Genomic DNA, 24,452 nt, shown 5'->3' on the forward strand with positions numbered 1-24,452 from the left:
AAAAAAATACAACTAAAATTGCTAAAATCAACTGCTTTATATTGAAGTATTTTATTTTAAATTTAGTTTTCAGGGTACAGATTTATTATCAACATAGTTTATCTAAAATTAAATACATATATAAGTGGATCTTGTAGGATACTTACTGTGCTGCCCCTTCCCTGAGGAGATTGTCATTATTAAGTAGTAGCCGAACATCTGAGGAAAAAACATTAAAAGATGTTAAAATTAAAATTTTTAAAAATGTTAAAATTATAATTAAAAAGATGTTAAAATTAAAAGGACGAACTTCAGAAAATTTTTTAAAAATCAGGCTTTGCAAAGTTAGTTTTCAGATATATGTACACATAGAAATTCTTTGTTTTTTTTAAGTATTTTTGAGGGGCGCCTGGGTGGCTCAGTGGGTTAAAGCCTCTGCCTTCAGCTTGGGTCATGATCCCAGGGTGCTAGGATGGAGCCCCACATCGGGCTCTCTGCTCGGCAGGGAGCCTACTTCCTCCTCTCTCTCTGCCTGCTTCTCTGTCTACTTGTGATCTCTGTCTGTCAAATAAATAAATAAAATCTTAAAAAAAAATTTTTTTTTTTTTGACAGAGCGAGCACAAGCAGGGGGAGCAGCAGGCAGAGGGAGAGAGAGAGGCAGGCTCCCTGGTGGGTCTCAATCCCAGGACCCTGGGATCACGAACTGAGTGGAAGGCAGATGCTTAACTGAGCCACCCAAGCACCCCTACCAGAAATTCTAAAAACGCAAGTGACAGATGCTAATGTTCATAAATTTGCATGTAATTATTTGTGATAAAATAATCTAACTTTTTATTTTAAAGATTTTATTTATTTATTTGACAGACAGAGATCACAAGTAGGCAGAGAGGCAGGCAAAGAGAGAGAAGGAAGCAGGCTCCCCACTGAGCAAAGAGCCCGATGTGGGGCTCCATCCCAGGATCCTGAGATCATGACCTGAGCTGAAGGCAGAGGCTTAACCCACTGAGCCACCCAGGCGCCACAACAGTAGCTTCTTAAAGTATTTCGTAGCAAATGAAAAACATGGTTTAAAGAAAGTTATAGTTAGGATTATTAATTTTGTATCTAAAAAATCCTTTAAAATGAGATTAAGAACTGGAGGTTTTTCTGTAACATCAGACCAAGAAAGCTGGGCAAAATTCAATCAGTGGCAGTAAAATCGCTGAATATATTTTTCTATGAAGGATCTAATGTAGGGGACTATATCCTTTTAAAAAACTGTGTGTCAAAAAAAAAAAAAAAAAAAAAAAAAAGCCGTGTGTGAAGAGTCTAGTCACTCCTCTTCTTTTGGGAGAGGAGAGTCCTTGTTATATAAGAAACTATCAAGCATTAACTCTAATACAGAAGACTATAAGCCAAAGGCCACTGACTCTTAGGGCTTCTGAAAGAGGCTGGCAGAGGCCAACGTGTAGCATGTCAATAAAAACCAGCCCTCTCATGCTAAAAGTAGCTTGCCAACTTTTTTTTTTTAATAGTTTTCCAATTCTTAATCTAATGCTTCCATATCAATTATTCTCATGATAGTCCTGTAAAGTACATTCAGTTGTCAGAAATAAAACAAGGGACTTCTAACTACAAAGGCTATTAACTTGTTAAAACAAGAATTTATCAGAGCTAATCAACTGAATAAAGCTCAAGTCGTAAGAAAACTTCCTAACAGCTCAGTTGTTGAAAATTTATATCAGATCAATATGGAAAATAGACCAGAGAAAACAAGGCTGCATTTGTTTCTTTTGCTATTAGTGTTCAAAATCCATAAACAAGTCTATAAGGAAGAATGTCTGGATTTATTTCTACTGTAATTATTTACTCCTTATAGTAAATGTTTACATGTTCTCCTGGTTACTCTTTATCTATATCATGAATTTTTATCGGTGGAGATTACTAATTGTTCTATGATGTATAGGGCCCTGGGCCAAGTACAGATGAATATCATCACATAGTTCCTTTTAAGTAAGTAGCTGTCTAATGTAAAACTGCAATTTCCAAAATAAATGCTTGCGCAAATGAGCCAAGATGCACAAAGAACTTTATGATAATTCAACAACTTAAAATGGGATTGTAATGATCGATTTTATCATGAAGTTCAAGATGCCTCATCTACATTTTTCATTCTGTATTATGTTAAGCCAGTGAGTGGCACAGAAGGTTATAAATGTATTGGAAAAGTTATTCCCAAACTGGCTGTGACTCAGAATCACCTAGGAGAACCTGATAAAACAGACTACCCAATTCTACCTCAGATCTAATGAATGAGAAATTGTAAGAGGACGGTAACGCTGGAAGCTATGTATGTGACAAGCCACCCAGATGCAATCAGTTCAGCCCCAATGATTTTAGAAAGTGTCCCGTAATGTCTTGAGTGAAAGCACTGAAGAAGCTTAAGCTATGATTTATAATGATATAAGACTATGAAAACAATTTAATATTGCTTCTCTACTTAATCAGTATTAAACTACTGTAGATCTTTTCTCCCATAAGATAGGTAACCTAATTTATGGGTTAAGAATTTGCTTTTGACTCAGAGCTGGGTGAGAATCCTTGCTCTGACACTTGACTAGCTAGGTGACAATGGATAAGTTACTTTCACCTATTTGAATCTTGATTTCTTTAGCTACAGCTATAATGTGCTGTAAGGATTAAAAGAGATAGCTTATATGTAATTAAGGAGAGCTTAAAATATACTAATACTTACTCACCATTGAACACTTCATTAAATTCCCCTGGGGGTGCATGAGTGATGAATTTAGCAGCTATGCGCACCTAAAGAGAAATAAAATGAGACTAATATATAAAATAATATAACAGATTACAAAAATTTCATCACATTTCTTGAAATAACACTTCCTATTTAAACCTTTACTGTTTAGAGCAAAAAAAAAAATTTGTTTGCAAAATATCCCAAAACTTTTAGCATCAATATAGCTTAGTCCTGATTTAGGGATAGGCATGCTGCTTTGATTAAGTTTTATTTTTCTTTAAAAAGCTTAATAATCAGTTTTTGGTCAAAATATACTACAATTATAGCTTTGTGGGTTGGCAGAATCAAAGCCAACAAGGTTTATCTGAGCATAATTATTGCTAATTTAAAACTTTCCCCCAAATATACCACAGTCACAAAAAGAGAAATCTATGATCCTAATCTCTTATAAACATTTAAACAAAACTAAATAAATTAGTAAATTGGTAGGATACCAAATTGTGTTTATGGTGTTTACAGCCAAGCAGAATGGTTCAATACTAATAAATCAGTATAAAGGAGCAAACCCTTGTGATTCTCTTAACTCATGCTGGGAAAAAAGGACAAAATTCAACACTCAAATATCATAAAACCACAGAACTACTAATGTGGGGCAGGAATAAGCTTCTTTAACTTGAAAAAGGATTATCTACCAAAATTCTATAGCATACCTAATAATGATGCAACAATGCAAGCAGTGTCCCCTAATTTTAAAAATGACATCACCTAAACTATTAAACACCATTAAGGTCCTAAAGAATACTACAGACAAAATTTCTTCCGTTCTTCCTTCTAACTACCCCCTCTCCTACTCCCTATTGCCATTCTACTTCTCTGGATCTCCTATTAGAGATGGATGTTGAAATCATAGAATCTAATCTGTATATCTCATTTTTTTTCCTCCTAGATTTTTATCTTCTCTTGTTATTTTATACTTTTTTGGGAGAGAAGGCCTCAGAGTTCCATTTTTCAATTCACTAAAATGCTTTCCAGTTAGGTCTACTTTGCTATTCAGATAATTATTTTAACTGTCCTATTTTAAATTTCCACAACTTTTATTTTTGTGTGGGTAATAATCTCTTGAGTCTCCTTGAGGATATTACTTTTTTTTTTTAAACTATACTGACTTTAAAGTCTTGTTCTATGGACTGTCTCCTAAGAATTTAGATCTGCTTTTTGTTTGAGTTTGGTGATTTTCTTCCATTGTACTGGTGTTCCAGAAATGTTTGGTGTTCCTCCTTGAATTTAATTTAGCTTACCTGTTCTGTTTACCTGCAGTTTGTCTCCAGTGATTATAGGGGAGGGAAAAAGTAGACTTGCTGCTGGCTATGAGCAGGGGGTATGAGCAGATTAATTTCTGAGGGTGCCTCATAAGGGCCAGAGGCTACCTGAGGTACTGCCCTGCCTCTCTCCTCTCAATGCTCATTCTTATGCTATATTCTGAGGACAAATGGATTTCTGTCTGCAGTCCAGGCCAAATGGGAGAGAAAAGAGGAGCCAAGTGGTACAGTTAGCTTACAGGAAAGTTCCCTAATCAATCTACACTAAGATTCTTTTGAGTCTTTTCTTTCTTGCTCCTTAAATAAAGTTCCTCCATGGGGCACCTGTGTGGCTCAGATGTTAAGCATCTGCCTTTGGCTCAGGTCATGATCACAGTATCCTGGGACTAAGCCCTGCATCAGGCTTCCTGCTCTGCGGGAAAGCCTGCTTCTCCCTCTCCACTCCCCCTACTTCTGTTCCTCTCCCGCTCTCTCTCTCTCTCTCTGTCAAATAAATACATAAATAAATAATCTTTTAAAAAGAAAAAAAAAGATTTTTAAAAATAAAGTTCCTCCAAATGATTCCTACTTCCATAACAGTTTTCTTTAATGTGCTTTGGGTTATAATTTCTTCTCATCTTACTTCTCACCACTATGAATTTACCATTCTGCTTCCTTTCTATGAAGAACTGCTAAAAAGTTTTGGTCCAATGATGGCACTCCCACTTTTTAAAAGTTACTAGTTCATTTCTCCTCTCATTCGATTTTCCCCCACTCTTTCCATTCTAATAAGGTTTGGCATAAACCGTGAGGTGAAACCATGTGCTCAGTCTGCCATATAATTTAATCTCTTAGCTCTCATCAAGTCAAATGTGAAATACAAAGAATGTACAAACCCATTTAAAAGAAAAAATAATCTGGAGTATCATTTGGCATTATAAATATATAATTATGATGTTAGCAATAATAGGACTGACCTCAAATGAGTCTCACAGTATAATTCTAACACACTATGACAGAAAAAATGATGAAAATTCCTTAATTTTTGATGTGATAATGAGTATGAAGATGATTCAATCCACTGATGAAAGGCAAAGAGGAACATAATATATCTACCAATAATCTAAACCCTACTTTCCAAATAGGCATCCTCTGTTGACCTCTTAATTTCCTTCAAACAATTTATTATTTTTTAAAGATTTTATTTATTTATTTATTTGACAGAGAGAGAGAGAGAGAGAGAGCTATCCAGAAAGGGAACATAAGCAGGGGGAGAGGGAGAAGCAGGCTCCCCGTGGAGCAGGGAACTCAATGTGGGGCTCGATTCCAGGACCCTGGGATCATGACCTCAGCCAAAGGCAGCTGCTTAATGACTGAGCCACCCAGGCGCCCCTCCTTCACACAATTTAAATTTTTTGCTGACCCAATCAAATTAAGCCTACCATCAAAGTCAAACCATTCTTAAGCAGGAAAAAGAATTTCAGGAGTCTTGAAAATAAGGCTGGGAACTGAGAAGAAAGTAAGAAAAAGACAAAAAACACTTTACAATTTTAGGTTTATACAGAAGAGATCTTATATGACTACACTCTTATTCTAAGAATAAAAGAAAAGCTGTCCCATGGACAAACTTACTTCTTCATCAAGAAAGATCTACTGATTATGGAACAAGGCAGACCAGAAACCTGGATTCTAATTACTAGATGTGTCAGTCCATTAACTAACTGGATTTGTGATTCTAGAAACACTAGAATCTAACTAACCTTTTTTTGGTTCTGAATTTCCTCATTATAATCCAACTCCTAAAAGAGATGAGAGTATCTGCAAAATTTCTTTGAGCTATAAAACTCTACCTTGATTTTTTAAGACTTAGTATGTGTATGGAAGCCGAGGCAAGGAATCCACACCACACACCTTAAAATATTCTATGTACATAAAATTTGAGAACCCTGTCATGACAGGGTAATTACAGATAATGTATTATTTTTCTGGGATGAAAACTGATGGAGATTGGGGCGCCTGGGTGGCTCAGTGGGTTAAGCCTCTGCCTTCGGCTCAGGTCATGATCTCAGGGTCCTGGGATTGAGCCCCGTATTGGCTCTCTGCTCAGCAGGGAGCCTGCTTCCCCCATCTCTCTGCCTGCCTCTCTGCCTACTTGTGATCTCTCTTGCTCTGCCAAATAAATAAATAAATCTTTAAGAAAAAAACCAAAAACTGATGGAGATTAAGAAGAAATACTCCATAAAGCTCTTACATTAACTAACAATAAAAAGAACAGCTCTAATTAGGAAATAAGAAATGCTGCTCGACTCATGAAAATTACACTACACAGGACTAACAGTTCCCATATGGATTGCCAACTGTATATATTTGCATTGGCCTGTGCAGTTAATCATATTTCTGTCCTCATCAACTGTTGCTGTCAATCACTCATTTAAGAAATTAGTAAACCTACTTTGACAGCAAACTTTTTTTTTAGTCTATTTGTGGCAAATCTGCTGAGTGGCTGTGGTCTATCCCACTTCTGTCCAGGTGCCTTCCCCATAACCCTCACATAGTTGTGAAACTCCCTTCAGTCAAGAAAACTGAAGTGTGTGTAGTTCAAGAACCTGACACATACAGAGCATTAAAGTATTCAAGGCCACAGTGAGGCACCAAGAAGATGTAATCAGCTCTAATGCATGTAAAGAGGGATGGGGTAGCCTTTAAATACAGTGACGTATGAGCTGGACTGAAGCATGTGTAGTATCAAGGAGGGCATTCCAGTCAGAGGAAACAATATGTATAAACTAAGACAACACCGTACAAAAAACTGAATGTAGATATTTAAAAGATTTGCAAAATGTAAAATAGTTCTACTTTCCCCACTAATTTTTGTTTTGTTTTGGAAAATAGTTTTTTTTCTCCAGAACAAAATACCGATCATTTATATTAAAATGTAGTAATTATGTTTTTAAAATAACTAATGCTTTAAAAATCTCTTAAGTTTTGATATTTAGTAAATAGATATAAGCTACATAAATAAAAACTTGATTCCTAAGAGTGCAAAGGGTTCCTGGGAGCAAAAAAGTCTGAGAAGTTTTCTATCTGTTAACACAGGTTGATGTTTATCATCTGCTGTTGAGTGAAAAAAGTTCACACAATGGTGTATTCCTGTTTTATTAAGAGTAAATACATTCACCTACAACTGTAGCTACTAATTTTAATTAGGACTTCCTCTGGTATTACAAGATATTTTTCTTTTCTTTTTGGGCTTATCTCCATATTCAAAAAGCTGTACAAGGAATATAAATTACTTGTATGAATAAGAGAACCTTTTTCCTGAAATTAGTACTGCTTACTCCCCTTTATCTATTTCACCCATTACTTCATTACTTGTACATTAAAGATAATTTTAAAATTTTTAAAAATCCAAAGAGGAGCATGCCAACATCTCCCATCCAATAAATTAATTTTTTTTAAAGATGAAAGACGAGCACCTAACTGGCTCAGTCAGTACAGCATGAGACTCTTTATCTTGGGGTTGTGAATTCGAACCCCACGCTGGGTATGAGATAAAGTCTTAAAAAAAAAAAAAGATGAAAGAGGACATAAACAAGATAAAAGCTTTGGAGTGACATCAAAACTGAAAGCTACGGGTCAAGGAAGCTGAAGGACAGGATAACATGAGGCTGGTAAAATGCTGAAAGCAAAAAGGAGGCTTTTCAAAGTCATATTTTGCATAGGCTTTTTGACCAGGAGCTTAGCCTTATTCACTTCCTAGCTGCACAGTGCGTAATGCTCGAAAGTACAGGATAGTTAATTAGTAAAATGAAGGGATTATGTTGAAAGAGAAAAGTAAACTAAAAGCTTGCTTCCATTTTCTAAAGAAAAAAAAACACAAAGTGCACGAAAGTCAGAGAAAGAGGAATATCGAGTAGTAGTATCTGAATTCAGGCTTAAGTGCTGAAGAATTGTAATTAAAGTGCTGGAAAAAAAAAGTTAATGATCCCCATAAATCTGAGAATATCAAGAATAGGAAAAATGGGGGCACCTGGGTGGCTTAAATGGTTAAGCGTCTGCTTTGGCTCAGGTCATGATCTCCAAATCCTGGGATCCAGCCCCATGCCAGGCTCCCAGCTCAGCAGGCAGTCTGCTTCTCCTCTTCCTCTGCCTCTCCCCGCAGCCCCCCCCCCGCCACACCCCACGCTCTGTCTCTCTCTCTCTCTCAAATGAATAAGTAAAATCTTTAAAAAAATAAAATAGGAAAAATATCCAATTACAGAAATGAAAACATCCCCCATTTTTAAATGAAAGCCGGTGAGAGGTGGAGACATATGCAACAGCAAGGGTGAAATTCTAAATGAATGCCTAAAAAGAATGTAGTCATCATTAAATGCCAAAGGTGGATCCCAAAAACACTGTCATGGTCAATAATACCCATGTTATTTTCTGAGAGTTATTTTAAAAAGGTAAGTCTTAGAATTTGCCAGTCTTTGACAACAGATTCTGAAGTGGCAAGGTGATTTCTCTCTGTAACAATACCATAAAAATACTTTGAAACAGTAGTTGAAATCTTAATGCTACATTTATATATTCTCTATAAAAATACAAAATCTGTTCCATGGTCTCCAAGGCCCTTCAATATTTGGTTCCCTCCCCCCATCTCCTACTGTCCAGCTCTGAGACCTTACAGCTAGCTACACTACTGCCTCAGGGTGATTACATTTCTTGTTCCTTTTGCCAGAAATACTCTTCTGTCAGAGCCACCCCTGGGTGGCTCAGGGGTTAAGTGTCAACTTTTGGCTCAGGTCATAATCCCAGAGTCCTGGGATGGAGCCCCAAACTGGGCTCCCTGCTTAGCCGAACCCTGCTTCTCCCTCTCTGACTCCCCCTGCTTGTGTTTCCTCTCTCGCTGTGTCTGTCTCTCAAATAAATAAATAGAATCTTAAAAAAAAAAAAAAAAGTCACCTTCTGATTTCCTGACTCCTATATACAAATTAGCCATGATACTTTCTGCACCCTTTACAACTGTAGCCCATTTACCTGCTTGTTCTTCAAGGAACTTGTTACCACTACAAGGACATCTCGTGGGCTCAGTCAGTTAAGCATCCAACTCTGGATCTCAGCTCAGGTCATGACATTAGGGCTGTGAGATCAAGCCACGTGTAGGGAGGGCTCTGTGCTGGGTGTGGAGCCTGCTTAAGATTCTCTCTTTTCTCTCTGCCTCCCTTCCCCCTCCTTCTCTCTAGGAAAAATAAATAAATAGATAAGCACTATCCTAATGTTTCTTTCTCAATACCCCCAAAAGCATTCCAAGAACACAGAGCAAACTGCTAATATAAACTGCCAGCAAACTACTAATGTAAAAAGCCAGACAGTGAACATTTTAGGGCTACGTGGGGCACATGGTCTTGGTCCCAACTGTAAACAAATGAGCACGGTATGTTCCAATAAGTTTTATTCATTTTTATTTATTTATTTATTTATTTATTTATTTATTTATTTTTTAAAAGATTTTATTTATTTATTTGACAGAGAGAAATCACAAGTAGATGGAGAGGCAGGCAGAGAGAGAGAAAGGGAAGCAGGCTCCCTGCCGAGCAGAGAGCCCGATGCGGGACCCGATCCCAGGACCCTGAGATCACGACCCGAGCCGAAGGCAGTGGCTTAAACCACTGAGCCACCCAGGCGCCCCAGTTTTATTCATTTTTAACTGAGGTACTATTGGGAAATAAAGTTATAAGATATTTAAAGTGTAATATGTGATTTAATAAATGTATACATTGTAAAGGACTATTGCCACTGAGCTAATTTTTAAGAAAATTTATTTATTCATTTGAGAGAGAGAGCAAGTATAAGCAAGGGGAGCAGCAGGCAGAGGGTGAGGGAGAAGCAGCGTACCCCCCCACCCTACCGCCGCCAAAAGAGCAGACCTGCTCATCCTAGGACTCAGAGATCAGAACCCAAGCTGAAGGCAGACACCCAATCAACCAAGACACCCAGGTGACCTGCTAATTATTTTTTAAAAGATTTTATGTATTTATATGACAGAGAGAGAGAGAGAATGAGTAAGAGGGCACACGCAGGGGGAGTGGTAGAGGGAGAGGGAGAAGCAGAATCCCCGCCAAGCAGGAAGGCGGACCCTGGGCTCCACATCAGGACCCCAGGATCATGATCAGATGCTTAATAGAATGAGCCACCCAGGTACCTCCACCTCCACTGAGCTAATTAAAACATTATTTTGGATACTCTAATTTATATTTCATGTAATTTTCCCATGTCATGAAATATTCTTCTTCCGATTTCCCCCCCTAACCATTCAGAAAACATTAGCGTGTAGTCTATATAAAAACATGTAGTGGATCAGATTGGCCAACCCCTGGCACAAAACGTAAAAACTCATTATGTTTGTTCCTTGCTGTATATCCAGAACTGAGACCTGGCACATGCTAGGAATGTAAATGAATGACTATTTTATTGTTTACAAAACTCCTTCATAACCAGCTTCTCTTCTGATCTTAAAACACCTTGTTTAAGAAGGCAGGCAAGAGACACTTATCCCCACTACAAAAGGAACAGGTTCAGAGTTTAAGTGCCTTGTCCAAGGTCACATACTTATACAGAGGTGGACATACAAATGGACAATCAACTGTACTATGCAGTAGTAACAGGTATTAAAATTCAGAAGGATTGTCTTTAGCATGGTATCACATGGATTTAGCCTAGTCCTTTTTTTTTTTTTTTTTTTTTTAAAGATTTTATTTGTTTATTTGTCAGAGAGAGAGCGAGAGCGAGCACAGGCAGACAGAGTGGAAGGCAGAGTCAGAGGGAGAGGGAGAAGCAGGCTCCCTGCGGAGCAAGGAGCCCGATGTGGGACTCGATCCCAGGACGCTGGGATCATGACCTGAGCCGAAGGCAGCTGCTTAACCAACTGAGCCACCCAGGCGTCCCAAGCCTAGTCCTTTTAGAATTTTTTTTTTTTAAATCAGGAAATGAGTCAGAGCCTTGCTTATGAAAGCTGTAGTTGAAATAAAGTTAGGAGGGATAAATACAATGATAAAAAATAACTCTAAAAGTCAGTATTTTTTTTTAAAGATTTTATTTATTTATTTGATAGAGAGAGATCACAAGTAGATGGAGAGGCAGACGGAGAGAGAGAGAGAGAGATGGAAGCAGGCTCCCTGCTAAGCAGAGAGCCCGACGCGGGACTCGATCCCAGGACCCTGAGATCATGACCTGAGCCGAAGGCAGCGGCTTAACCCACTGAGCCACCCAGGCGCCCACTAAAAGTCAGTATTATCTAGGGCGCCTGGGTAGCTCAGTTGGCTAAGTGACTGCCTTTGGCTCAGGTCATGATCCTGGAGTCCCGAGACTGAGTTCCGCATCAGGCTCCCTGCTTGGCAGGGAGTCTTGCTTCTCCCTCTGACCCTCCCTCTTCTCATGCTCTCTCTCTAATAAATAAATAAATAAAATCTTTTTTTTTTTTTTAAATCAGTATTATCTAGCTTCAAAACTTGGTCGAACTAATGAGATGAAGGGCACCTGGCTGGCTCAGTCCGTTAAGCATCTGCCTTCAGGTTAGGTCATGATCCCAGGTTCCTGGGACAGAGTCCCACTTTGGGTTCCCTGCTCAACAGGAAATCTGCTTCTCCCTCTACCCCTCCCCACTGCTTGTGATCACTCATTCTCTTTCAAATAAATAAATAAATAAAAACAAGATGAAATTTGGTAGAGGTAAACCAAATCATTGGCAGAAGTAAAAAGGGAAAGTGAAATGGCTAAGTAGTTAGAGATCGCAAAAATATTTTGGGGGGCAATGCAAATGAGGGATGACACTTTTTTTTTTTTTTTAATTTCTATTTTATTATTTATTTGACAGAGTCACAAGTAGGCAGAGAGGCAGGCAAAGAGAGAGGAGGAAGCAGGCTCCCTGCAGAGCAGAGAGCCCGATGTGGGGCTCGATCCCAGGACCCTGCGATCATGATCGGAGTTGAAGGCAGAGGCTTTAACCCACTGAGCCACCCAGGTGTCCGGAGGGATGACACTTTTAAAAACAGTGATTTAATCAATCATTCGTAAGACTGGGGTAGGGAAAGAAAAGTTGAAAGCAGGTATATCAGGGTGCCTGGGTGGCTCAGCTAGTTAAGCATCTGCCTTCAGCTCAGGTCAGGATTCCAGGATCCCGGGATCAAGCCCTGCATCAGGCTCTCTGCTTAATAGGGAACCTGCTTCTCCCTCTCCCTCTGCTTGTGCTCTCTCACTCACTCACTCTCTCTCAAATAAATAAAATTGATTTTTTTTTTAAGAAAGCATATATCCCATAGAGGGGAGGCATGTCATCCCCAGCCTAATCACTGTTATGGAGGTTCTGGTGGAACAAAAACTTAACTGCTGCTTTTAAAAAACAAACCAAAAACAAGGCTTTTAAAATAAATTCCTGTTCCATAAAGTAATAGTTTCACTGCACGTAGCAGTCATCTGCAGTGAAGGATATAACTCCGCATATATTTTATTTATTTTGTACAATATTTTAACTAATTTCCACACCCAGTGGGGAGCGCAAACCTACAACCTGAAGATCAGCAGTCACACAATCCACCAACCGAGCCAACCAGGTGCCCCTCCATGTACAACTTTTTTTAAAGTTTTTAAAAAATATTTATTTTTATTTATGTTTTTAGACTGGGGCAGGGGCAGGGGCAGAGGGAAAGGGAAAGAGATCCTTAAGCAGACTCAGTCTCACAACCCCAAGATGATGACCTGAAGTCAAGAGTCACACGCTGCATAGACTGAGCCAGCCAGGTGCCTGCACATATATTTTGAAGGGAGAATAACTCAAGTCTCATACACAATTCCATCCCTTCATATACTTAAATACTGCAATAATGCTAATTTCATGGAATCCAGTGTACTATGTTTCTAACCTAAAAAGGGAGAATTTAGACTCTAAGTATCAGAGATAAGTTTTCCTAGATTTTCCTAGAGATAAGTTTTCTTCCCATTCTTCTTACCTTTTCACCTCTCCAAAAGAGGGAAATAAAGAAAAATACTAATCCTTGCAAGATTCAAAATTTCATTATTACATTACTAATACCTGTAGTGAAAGTTTAAACATCAAACCGATTAATATATCTTATTGTTCCCCAGAAACTGCTAATTTTGTTAATTTTCAAATACTATAGTAAGAAGCTTTAGAAAATATATTAAAAGACACTTAGAAAACTTATAAAACTTGGGTTTTTAGCTTATTAAATAATCTTTTAATAGCAGATCCACATATTTCAACAGTACATCTTCATAACTGATTTAAAAATGATTTTCTTGACAATCACATACAACAGGACTAGAGTATTGAACAACTGTAGCTCTGTTTGAATGTTAGTGGATAATTCTGTACAGGCAAGGAAGACATTTCCCCCTAGATAATAGCCCCATTCTATTACCAGGAAGGCCCAGGCCCATTTATACTGCCCAAACTTTGAATACTTCAGGAGCCAAATCTCTGCCAGCTTGTTTCTCTGGTGTCTTCCAAAACCTTGACCTCCCTCTTAGACTACTGTGTGTATTAAAGACTTTGCTTCTGGGACTGACTTACACTGTCCTTGAAAGTTTTGCTTCTCCACTTATCCTTGCCCGTCTAAACACTTCCTATCTTTAAAGGTTGGGTTCTTCTGTTTCTTTCCAAGAAGTACTCCAAGTACTTACAATTTCAAGAATCCTCTACCATACTATACCATACTTTGTTTGAACATTTATTATAGCACCCAAAATATAATTACTATAATTAGTTCTATAGATATTATTCTGTCCCCCAAAACTAAAGTTTTCTTTGAATACTGCCTTGCTTTCCTTTCCTCTACTATACAAAGTCCAACAAAGTAAGAGCACATAGAAGGCAATTACTAAATGTTTACAAAAATTCTTCTGAATAACAGGATACTATGGAAGTCTTCTTAGCTTTTCAGATTACTAGGGGATACTACGGTAAACCGGAAAGATACAGGCTCTGGAGCTGGAGACAGACCTGGATTTGAAAGTCAGTCACTTAATGTCTTTAAATCATATCCTTACCCTAAAGCGGGATAGTATCTACTTTCAATTATTATGAAATTTAAAAAGATAATAATTTTTGTTGTCAGCAGAATATTTAAAATATAGGGGCACCGGAGCGCCTGAGTGGCTCAGTGGGTTAAAGCCTCTGCCTTCGGCTCAGGTCATGATCCCAGGGTTCTGGGATCGAGTCCCACATCAGGCTCTCTGCTTGGTGGGGAGCCTGCTTCCTCCTCTCCCTCTGCCTGCCTCTCTGCCTACTTGTGATCTCTGTCTGTCAAATAAATAAATAAAGTCTTAAAAAAAAAAAATACATTGCCTCAACGTGGTTCAATTCTTCATCTGATTCTAAAGCTTTCGGTATATATCAACAATAAACTGTCTGGGGCAATAATTTAATAGGCAGGTTCCAAGCTGTTAACATGTACATATGATGGTATCAAAGCTGTAGAATTCCAGTTTCAGTGCCTTTATCAAATAAACAAAATCCCTCCTGGCTAAGGGTTCTCAGAGGCTAGTGAGAATTTAATTTGGGGCTGTAATTCTAGAAAAAAAATATATTCTCAGTGATCTCTATACCAAATGGAATATTGGTTTCACTAAATAAAACTTACTGTTAGCTATTCTTTAAAATTTCAAATAAATATTATTTTCCTAGTTTAGAACTAGAGACACTATAAAGACTCAGAATGTACTTAGAAATAAAAATTTAGCTATATACAGTTTATCAATAAGGGCACGGCTTAAAAGCACAAAATATCTTTTTTTTTTTTTTTAAGATTTTATTTAGGGGCACCTGGGTGGCTCAGTGGGTTAAACCTCTGCCTTCAGCTCAGGTCATGATCCCAGGATCCTGGGATTGAGCCCCACATCGGGGGTCTCTGCTCAGCAGGGAGCCTGCTTCCCCCCCACCCCGCCTACTTGTGATCTCTCTCTCTGTCAAATAAGTAAAATCTTTTTTTTGTAAAAAAAAAAAAAAAAGATTGTGATCTCTCTCTGCCTACTAAATCTCTGTCAAATAAATAAATAAAATCTTTACCAAAAAAAAGATTTTAATTTATTTGACAGAGAGATCACGAGTAGGTGGTGGCGGGGGAGCAGGCTCCCTGCTGAACAATGGGCTCAATCCCAGGACCCTGAGATCATGACCTGAGCTGAAGGCAGAGGCTTAACCCACTGAGCCACCCAAGTGCCCCAAAAGCACCAAATGTCTTAAATTAGGATAGATACTATAAAAAACAAATGATGGCATGTCCATCATTTAAAAGCCATTTTAGGGGCGCCTGGGTGGCTCAGTGGGTTAAGCCGCTGCCTTCGGCTCAGGTCATGATCTCAGGGTCCTGGGATCGAGTCGCACGTCGGGCTCTCTGCTCACCAGGGAGCCTGCTTCCCTCTCTCTCTCTCTGCCTGCCTCTCTGTCTACTTGTGATCTCTCTCTGTCAAATAAATAAATAAAATCTTTAAAAAAAAAAATTTAAAAGCCATTTTAAAGTAGTTCTTAGAAACTGTTTTCTCTATAGCAACCAATTTTAAGTTTGTCAGATATAGACAATAGGTAGGGAAAGCAGGCAAGTTTGTCTTAAGCAGAACAATTTCATTCACTCATTCATTCATGGAAGATTTAATTGGCTTTATTAAATGATTCATGAATTGGGCAGCACTCCATCTAGCAAACAGAAAGGACCTCCCAACAATTTCATTTTTAAAATTCTATCAACTCTATAGATTGCTTGAAAATTTATTGAAGTAACTACATAACATACATGTAAGTATCAAAGTCTCTCCTTGACCAAAGGCTCCTCTGAGCTCTCTCCTCAGCTAGGCCTTGATGTTGGCTCCATCCTATCTAGGACCTGCCTAACCCAGTTGTACCAAGAATCCTGTTGTCAGTCTAGTGAGAATTCCTCCACTTCTGATATCTGATCAAGCTCCTTATCCCCACCTTTGAAGTATAAGTCCTCAATCTGCCTTTAACAAGAATCCTGTTAGAGCTGTTTAGCAAGAATCCCTCTACCCTTGATGTGTCCTCTTAGTAATTTTCTATCACTGAACCCCTCACTCTGCTTGATGGCTATGCTCCCCAACTGTTTTTACCTTATTTGGAGCTGAGCTCTAGCTCTCTCCCCTAATGCAAAAATACTGAATAAAGTCTTCTTATTTTAACAAGTGTCAGAATAATTTTTCTTTAACAGGGTCATTGTTGTATTTTATGTCACCTAGTATAACAGTATACAAACATGACATATTTAAGCATAAAACAAGAGACACAAAAAAATCAGCTCTTGTCTATTTTATTTTCCCAACCATTCCCTTTTAATTTCTCTACGCACCAAGTTAGAAGGAAATTATCCCTTCATTCTCATTCTGGACTCTAATATAAAACCTCAGAATGTTGGTAAAAAGATTTCCAAGTATACATCTTTTTTTGTTTTTTAAAGATTTTATTTATTTATTTGACAGACAGAAATCACTAGTAGGCAGAGAGGCAGGCAGAGAGAAAGGGGGAGGCAGGCTTCCCGCTGAGCAGAGAGCCTGATGTGGGACTTGATCCCAGGACCCTGAGATCATGACCCGAGCCGAAGGCAGAGGCTTAACCCACTGAGCCACCCAGGTGCCCCCCCCCTTTTTTCCCCCAAGTATACGTCTTAAGTGTTCATTTAGAAGTTCAAAGTCAGTGGTAAGCCATATGACATCAGCTATTGAACAGAAAAAAAAATTAAGTACTGGCTCAATCTCAGTGAACCCTTAAAAAATGTCTTATCTTAAATGCATGTGGAAGGAGGTAAAAGACCGTATTTATTTTTTTGAAGATTTTATTTATTTATTTGACACAGAGAGAGGGCGAGCGCGAGCACAAGCAGAAGAGCAAGCACAAGCAGCAGGCAGAGGGAGAGGGAGAAGCAGGCTCACTGCTCAGCAGGAAGCCCAACTTGGGGCTGGATCCCAGGACCCTGGGATCACGACCCGAGCAGAAGGCAGATGCTTAACTGAGCCACCCAGGTGCCCCAAGACCCTATTTGTTTTAATTAGAGGATCTAAGTGTCTAGTTCAAGAACTGAGGAAGCAGGGGTGCCTGGGTGGCTCAGTGGGTTAAGCCTCTGCCTTCGGCTCAGGTCATGATCCTGAGGTTCTGGGATCGAGCCCTGCACCGGGCTCTCTGCTCAGCAGGGAGCCTACTTCCCAATTTCTCACTGCCTGCCTCTCTGCCTACTTGTGATCTGTCTCTCTCTCTCTGTCAAATAAATAAAAAATCTTAAAAAAAAAAAAAAAAGGATGGGGCGCCTGGGTGGCTCAGTGGGTTAAAGCCTCTGCCTTCGGCTCAGGTCATGGTCCCAGGGTCCTGGGATGGAGTCCCCCCATCGGGCTCTATGCTCAGCAGGGAGCCTGCTTCCTCCTCTCTCTCTCTGCCTGCCTCTCTGCCTACTTGTAATCTCTGTCAAATAAATAAATAAAATCTTAAAAAAAAAAACTAATCCACAAATTATTAAAAAAAAAAAAAAGAACCAAGGAAGTAGGAAAGTCAGATATGTACTAATGAGTCAGAAAGAAAAGATAAAAATGAATGAAAAGATCATGTAAGCAACCTGCTGCTTAGGAGGTGGGTTAAAATGTACACACTCTCACCATCTATTCTAGGTGACTGGACAGACAGGTTAAAGATTCCAAATGCCGGATATACAATGGGCATTGTTTTGGAAACAGGAAGACCAAGTTACGAAACTAGGGAAAAATCCACACTAAACACCTTGAGATGCAGATGCTGAGAGCAATGACCAAAGTCCAAAAGGGTAGCGTTCAGTGGTGAAAAATTCTGCTGCATGGAAACAAAAGCTTCTGACATTAAGATCTACTGCACAACTGGCATTTATGGCTTTCTAACTCAAAATTACATCTTTTTACCAATTTTAATTTTTCTTCAAAACCTTTGGGAGTCAGATGTGGTTTCACGTGCTGGCTTTAACATTTAATTGCTTAGGTCTTTGTTTCTTCATTTGTAGATATAATACCTGCTCATATCTAGGATTGTTTTAAGAATCCGATGAGGTAACATGAGAGACTAACACATAGCAAATACTTAACTTTCTTTAACTAAGTAAATGCCTAGATATTACTGAATTTTGAGTAAGATGTTTTCTTTAAAGTTCAGATCTCTGTGAAATAGTGAACGGGGGGTGCCTGGGTGGCTCAGTCAGTTAAGCATCTGCCTTCGGCTCAAGTCATGATCCCAGGGTCCTGAGGTCAAGCACCCCAGCAGACTCCCTGTTGAGCAGGGAGTCTTCTCCTTCTCTCTTTGCCCCCAAACCCCCAGTCATGTGCTCTCTCTCTCTTGCTCTCTCTCATTCTCAAATAAATAAATAAAATCTTTTAAAAAAGAAAAAAAGAATAGTGCAAGAGACCAACAAACCCCCTTTTGCCTTAAGCTGATGGTTCTGAACTTTTGCTATATGTTAGGACACCCTGAAGAACTTTAAAAATACTGATGCTTAGGTTTCAACCACAGACATTCTGAGGTAACAGATATAGGGTAGAGCCTGGGCATCAAGATTTTTTTTTTTAAAGACTATATATAGTCAGCACCTTGGCTTTTAAAATTTTTTATACTTTACCACTGTTAGCAAAAGAATTTATACAAATAATTGCCCTCAGTAAAGATCTATCAATCATTTAAAAATAACTAATTCAAAGCCAAATTACTAGTACAAATACAGAGCACAGAGCTTAAGAGGAAACGGGAGATGGATACGGGTTGGGCTGGTGAAAGACTACTGTAAGGAAGTGGAAGGTGGGTCTAAATTGAGCTCTCCAAAGTGCTTTAGATTGGGGGGAGGGGGGGAGAAGGAGGACATTACAAATGAGGAAACCGTAGGATTGACAAAAGGTGCAGGGGGAAAACAGCCTCTTGTAAGCAGACCAGTCTCATAGGAACGGAGGGTTTATTTGGAGATAATAAAAGAGAAGAGTAGAATAAGATGAGTCAGAAGGCAGTAGTTTTACTAAGATCAAGTCTGGTTTTATTCTGTGGGTAATAGAGAAGTGCTGAAACTTTCCGAGTGGGAAGCTCCATTAATAAAATTAAACTGTTAGTAATATGGAAGTATTGGAATCCTTAATATGTCTTCATAAAACCTGGAAATCAGTCTGTCCTCTAAGAGTTATGAAATCAAGACAGATGCTATTATTGGTCAGATTCATTCATTCATTAATTCATTCATTCAACAAATTATCTGACAGCATACTATTTGTCAAGCACTGTTTTAGGCAGTGGAGACTCACCAGTGTATGGTACTTGTGGACCTTACACTCAAATGGAGAAACAACAGATAACATTAAATAAACGACATGGTATGAAAGCCACTGATAAATGCTAAGGAATAAAAAATAAAGGAAGGTAAGGGGATAATGAAATATTAGGATTTGGAAATATAAAGAGAGACCAGAGAAGATTTCATTTAGAAGGTGACTTCTGATGAAAGAGCTGAAGGAAGTAAGGACATAGAAGGAAGAGAGCTCCAGCACACAGAAGAAACTCAAAGACCCTTTTAGGCGAGAATGTGTGGCTAGAACGGGGAGAACCAGTGGAAAATAGGTAGGAGATGAGGTCAGAGAGGTAAGTGGTAAAGACATAGGGACTTGTAGTCAGAGTAGGAACTTTTATTCTGAAGAAGATGGAAAGCCATTGATTATGAGCAAAAAAGTGATATGTTGACTTATATTTTTCTAACCAGATTATTCTGGGTGCTGCACTGAAGATAGCCTGCGGCTGGTAAGGAGGCAAGAGTAGCATCAGGGACATCAGAGAGAAGACAACTGCAATAACCTCGGTAAGCAATCACAGTGGCTTTTTCCATAGTATTTGGAATAAGGTGTGGTGAGAAACAGTCAAATTCTGGGCATATTTTGAAGACAGAGCCTATAGGATTTGCTAATAGACTATACGTGGATTATGAAAGAAACAGAAGTCAAAGATGACACTAAACTTTTTGGCCTGAGCAACTCAAGAATGAAGATGTCTTTAAGAGGAGAAGGACTGCAGAAACTGGGATACACAGAATTTTAATACTTGAAAATGTAGACAGAAAAAAGAGGCTGGAGGCAAAGAGAACAATTAAGAATGTTGTTAAAAATAACTTAAGCATCAAAAAAGGTCCTGAAGACTAAATGGAGAAGGAATGTGGAAGGACGGGATGTTAAATAAAAAGTACATTTGTCAGTCTGTATATGCACAGACTAGAAAAGGTATAGAAGAAGACTGGCCGCCTCTCAGGAACTAGGTGGCTGGAAAACAGGGTGGGGAGACTTTTACTCATGCTCTGTCCTACATTTTAATTTTGATCATGTGATTATAACTCATATACATAAAAAATAATTTTCTTAAAAATACTAATGGAAATGGAGGAACAGGATCTAATGGCAGGAAGGAAGAACTTACAGAACTGGAATACTAACTGAACGTGAGAGAAGAAGGAAAAAGATGATGCCAAGGTACTGGGCCTCTGTGACTAAAAGGGAACAATGGTGGGATGAACTAACTGAAAGGCAAAGGGTGTCAGGACGTTCTGAGGAAAGGAAAAGAGAAAACAATAGTTAAGTGCACGTTAAAATTATCACCTAGTTCAGAAATCCCCAAGTAGTTAAATGGTCTTCAGTATCATGACTAATTTCTCCTATCCAGGGTTTTTATTTTCAGGAGCTAATCCATAGAAGAACTTGAACTTCTTCTTCTTCTTCCTTTTTTTTTTTGGCATGTGAGAAAATGAGAGAAATTCTTGAGTAGAAAAGCACAAATGATACCCGTTTTATAGCGTGTGCTTTTTCTGAGCTCTAAAGGAGAGAACTTAAAGTGGATGAAGGAAATACTTTTATTATTTTATTAGGGGTTCTGCAAGGCTAGATGTATATATTCATTGTCATATGGGAATGTATAAGGCTTTATGATATTTACTAGGAGAAATGCTCCTGGAGGGTTCCCAGCAGTGGCATGGCAGATCACCACTATTAGTAGCAGCTGCTCAGGCACAATGAAAGTCCAAAGAAGAACCCAGAGTGTGAGACACATTCCAGAACCCAAGAAATACTTAGAGAAATACCCCAGAAATAACTGGGGATGGGGGTGGGGAAGGGAGGATGTGCTGAGGAAATATGAGAATGAAGGAAAGTGTGATTGATTGGTCTTCTTATAAATAAACTGTGCCTCAACTCTGTACCTGGTGCTATGCTAGGCACTAAATAAAAAGATACAGTTTCAGTTACCAAAGAACTAAGTTTCTTTATCAGGCAAATGTGCAAAAGCAGACAATGAGAGAAACTCCTGAAACATTTTAATGTTTCAGTTTTTAAAAGACTGTTTTTTCCAGTTTGCAAAGGTTCATTAAACTTTGTTGGGTTACTTTGATTCAATTCTTTTTACCTATTTTACAGGAAAACTGAGACCCACAGAGGTTAAGTGATGTTTCCAAAAGCACTGTGGTAGCTAAAAGCTCCGCAGAGAGAGGCCAAATCTCCTGACACTCAGTATCATTCTTTCCTACTACATCACAATATTTCATTTATAATTCATTAAATGGACACCTCTACTCTGGTTTTTCATTCATGGTTACATGGGAAAAACAGTAAAGTGAAAAATGCACAGCTTCTGATTCAGACAAACCTAGGGTCTGAATTTTTCAACAAATTATACCACTTTGCTTAGCATTAAGACTGATCCTAAATAGGTAAATGTTCTGGAAGAAATTATAATAAACCTACACTCTTAACCAAAGATTTGGCATCTGAATGTGCACCTGCTTATCCTTTATGAGCCTATCCAAGGATTTTGTAACAGATTCTATAAATACTATTCAGCTAAGCCAACTGGAAAAAGGGAAGATAAAAGAATGGCAGTACTAATCCTAATTGATGACTTCTTAGAAAATACCTATTGGGAATAAGCTCTAGGGTTTATCCTGTGAGGGTAATAAATCATCTGGTAAAATAAAGAGGTAATATATAATTTTAAAAATCCAGTTTAAAGGGCTATTTTTTATGAACTTTAACAGAGCCCTCAAATTTCTGTATCTATTTACATCTCCCACATCACTCCTAAATAATTTTGATAAATGTATTTCTCAAAAAGTGCCCTAAAGATGATATAATTGTCTAAGCTTAAGGCATATAGATTTCTTTCTTAGTTATGGCATTTTTTAGATTGTTCACAAATATTCTACTAGTTAATAAGCGGAAGGGAAAAATACACTAACTGCCCTCTTTTTCAGCCTTAAAATTCTTTTTGCAATTATGTTTTTAAAATGCTGAATCATGAAATAAAGGAAACAGATAATGCAAGGAGCCCAAGTGAGTAATTTGTCTCATACTTCAAGTTTCCTAATTGTCATACTTGTTAAGTATGTCTTGTTAAGCTTTTGGAACCTAGTAACTGAAGTGTCTAAGTGACTGGAAGACTATAACTCATTCTCGGAAACTGAACTCGAGGAGAAAACTAAAAGCATTTATTTCTGCAAGTAATTTTACACTTTCAACTTCCTGTTTTATTTAGGCAGCTCATCATGACCATTTCAGGTAACAATGTAGAAGTTAAAAAACCCAACTTCCTCTTTGTAAAGTGATAAAAACCCTAAGCAGTTACTTATGAGAATGGCTGATCTTACGAGGTTTTATAGAAATACTTGCAAGGAAATCAGAGATTACCAACATCAAATTCACAGATTAAAAAAAAAAATTATATATATATATATATATACCACATGATGACATAAATGCCTTAAAAAAATCCAAATCCAATGCAGTTGAGAATTTGGTTAAAAAGAACATAAAATGGAGGGGTGCCTGGGTGGCTCAGTGGGTTAAAGCCTCTGCCTTTGGCTCAAGTCATGATTCCAGGGTCCTGGGATCGAGCCCTGCATCGGGCTCTCTGCTAGGCAGGGAGCCTGCTTCCTCCTCTCTCTGCCTGCCTTTCTGCCTGCTTGTGATCTCTGTCTGCAAATAAATAAATAAAATCTTTAAAAATAATAAAATAAAATGGAAACTTTAGAGTTCCTTCAAGGAAGAATCAATACAAATTACAGCTGAAAATAACTTAAAAATTTGTTTGTAATTGTGCCTTGGTTGTGAAAGTTTTATAGGACAAGAATCTCTCTTATGGGTTGTTTGTGAATGCAAGATAATCAAATCAACTAGTTTTGTTGGAAAAATACTTCAATTCCTGAATTCAGTTAAAAGGAATTAGAAGCTTGGAGGAAAGGGGGTAATGTAGCTATGAAGCTAAAGGAGAACTGAAGTAATCTTACAAGTCAAGGCACTTTCTTTTTACTTACAGATTTGCAACAGAGAAACACAGTTTAGTTACTGTCTGGAAATAAGGATCTAACAAAATTTCAGGAATCTCAAATCATTGGGTTATATGACACTTCTTAATACCAGCTATTCATAGTTATCCACAATAATGAAGAAATGTGGCTAATCTAAAACTGTTTACTAAATATGAAATTCATCAGCATTTTGGGACAGATTTACTGTACTAATTTTGACACGCTTGCTGTGTCATTATTAAAATTAAGCAACAAAAGAAGTATCCTGGGAGATAAGAGGAAACTGGTCACAAATTTGCTGTTATAGGGGCACCTGGGTGGCTCAGTCATTAAGCTGCTGCCTTTGGCTGAGGTCATGATCCCCGGGTCCTGGGACAGAGGCCCTCATCAGGCTCCCTGCTTGGCAGGAGGCCTGTTTCTTCCTCTCCCACTCCCCCTGCTTGTGTCCCCTCTCTCACTCTGTCCTTCTCTGTCAAATAAAGTCTTTAAAAAAAAATAAAGTGCAAAATACTTTAATAAAAAAATCTGTTATAAAATCAAGACAATGTTATTAAATATTGTCAATAATCAAAGACACCTCAATTTGTACTTTTCTTTCGAAATACATATACTACATTTTCCCAAGTTTAATTAAGAAGGCATTCGACCCTATTGTTAAAGACAAAAACTCAACAATACTGGTAAATGCAGTATTGTTTGGATACCATAAATTTTGAAGTTTATTGTTATTTAAGTGTTTAGTGAAATCTTGTTGTAACGTATTTTTCCTTAAAACAAGAGGACCATCAGTTGAGCTAACAAATGTTTGGTTATCCCGATTTTTACTATAATTTAATTTCATCTGAATCATAACTCTTTGACTTAGACATTTTATTACAGCCTTCTCTTCAGCATAAATTCATATATAATGTGTCCTTTTCTCCTCTGGGAGAGTTTTCAAGAAAGAGAAATTTCAAGAATTTTCAAGAATGAGAAAATTCAATGCTAAAGTATTATTCAATGATTTGTGAATGGTTAGCACATCCTTCAACATTTCAAAATGACATGGTATATGTAGGTACAACAAATCAAATTATTCTGTACTGAGTACTCCTGGACCA

The 24,452-nt window shown here is 38.1% G+C and overlaps 1 protein-coding gene across 1 annotated transcript in view; it reads right to left on the reverse strand.

Annotated features, from left to right (window-relative positions):
- The window catches only part of CAPZA1 (capping actin protein of muscle Z-line subunit alpha 1), a 48,479-nt gene that overhangs the window by 22,641 nt on the left and 1,386 nt on the right, over nt 1-24,452 (reverse strand). The window contains exons 2-3 of the mRNA XM_032301637.1: nt 2,719-2,782; nt 147-198 (exon numbers count right to left, since the gene is read on the reverse strand). Coding sequence (XP_032157528.1) covers nt 147-198; nt 2,719-2,782 — 116 coding nt within the window. The remainder of the gene's footprint in view (nt 1-146; nt 199-2,718; nt 2,783-24,452) is intronic.

Source organism: Mustela erminea, chromosome 10 (assembly GCF_009829155.1).
Source record: "Mustela erminea isolate mMusErm1 chromosome 10, mMusErm1.Pri, whole genome shotgun sequence".
In the NCBI taxonomy this organism is placed as follows: domain Eukaryota; kingdom Metazoa; phylum Chordata; class Mammalia; order Carnivora; family Mustelidae; genus Mustela; species Mustela erminea.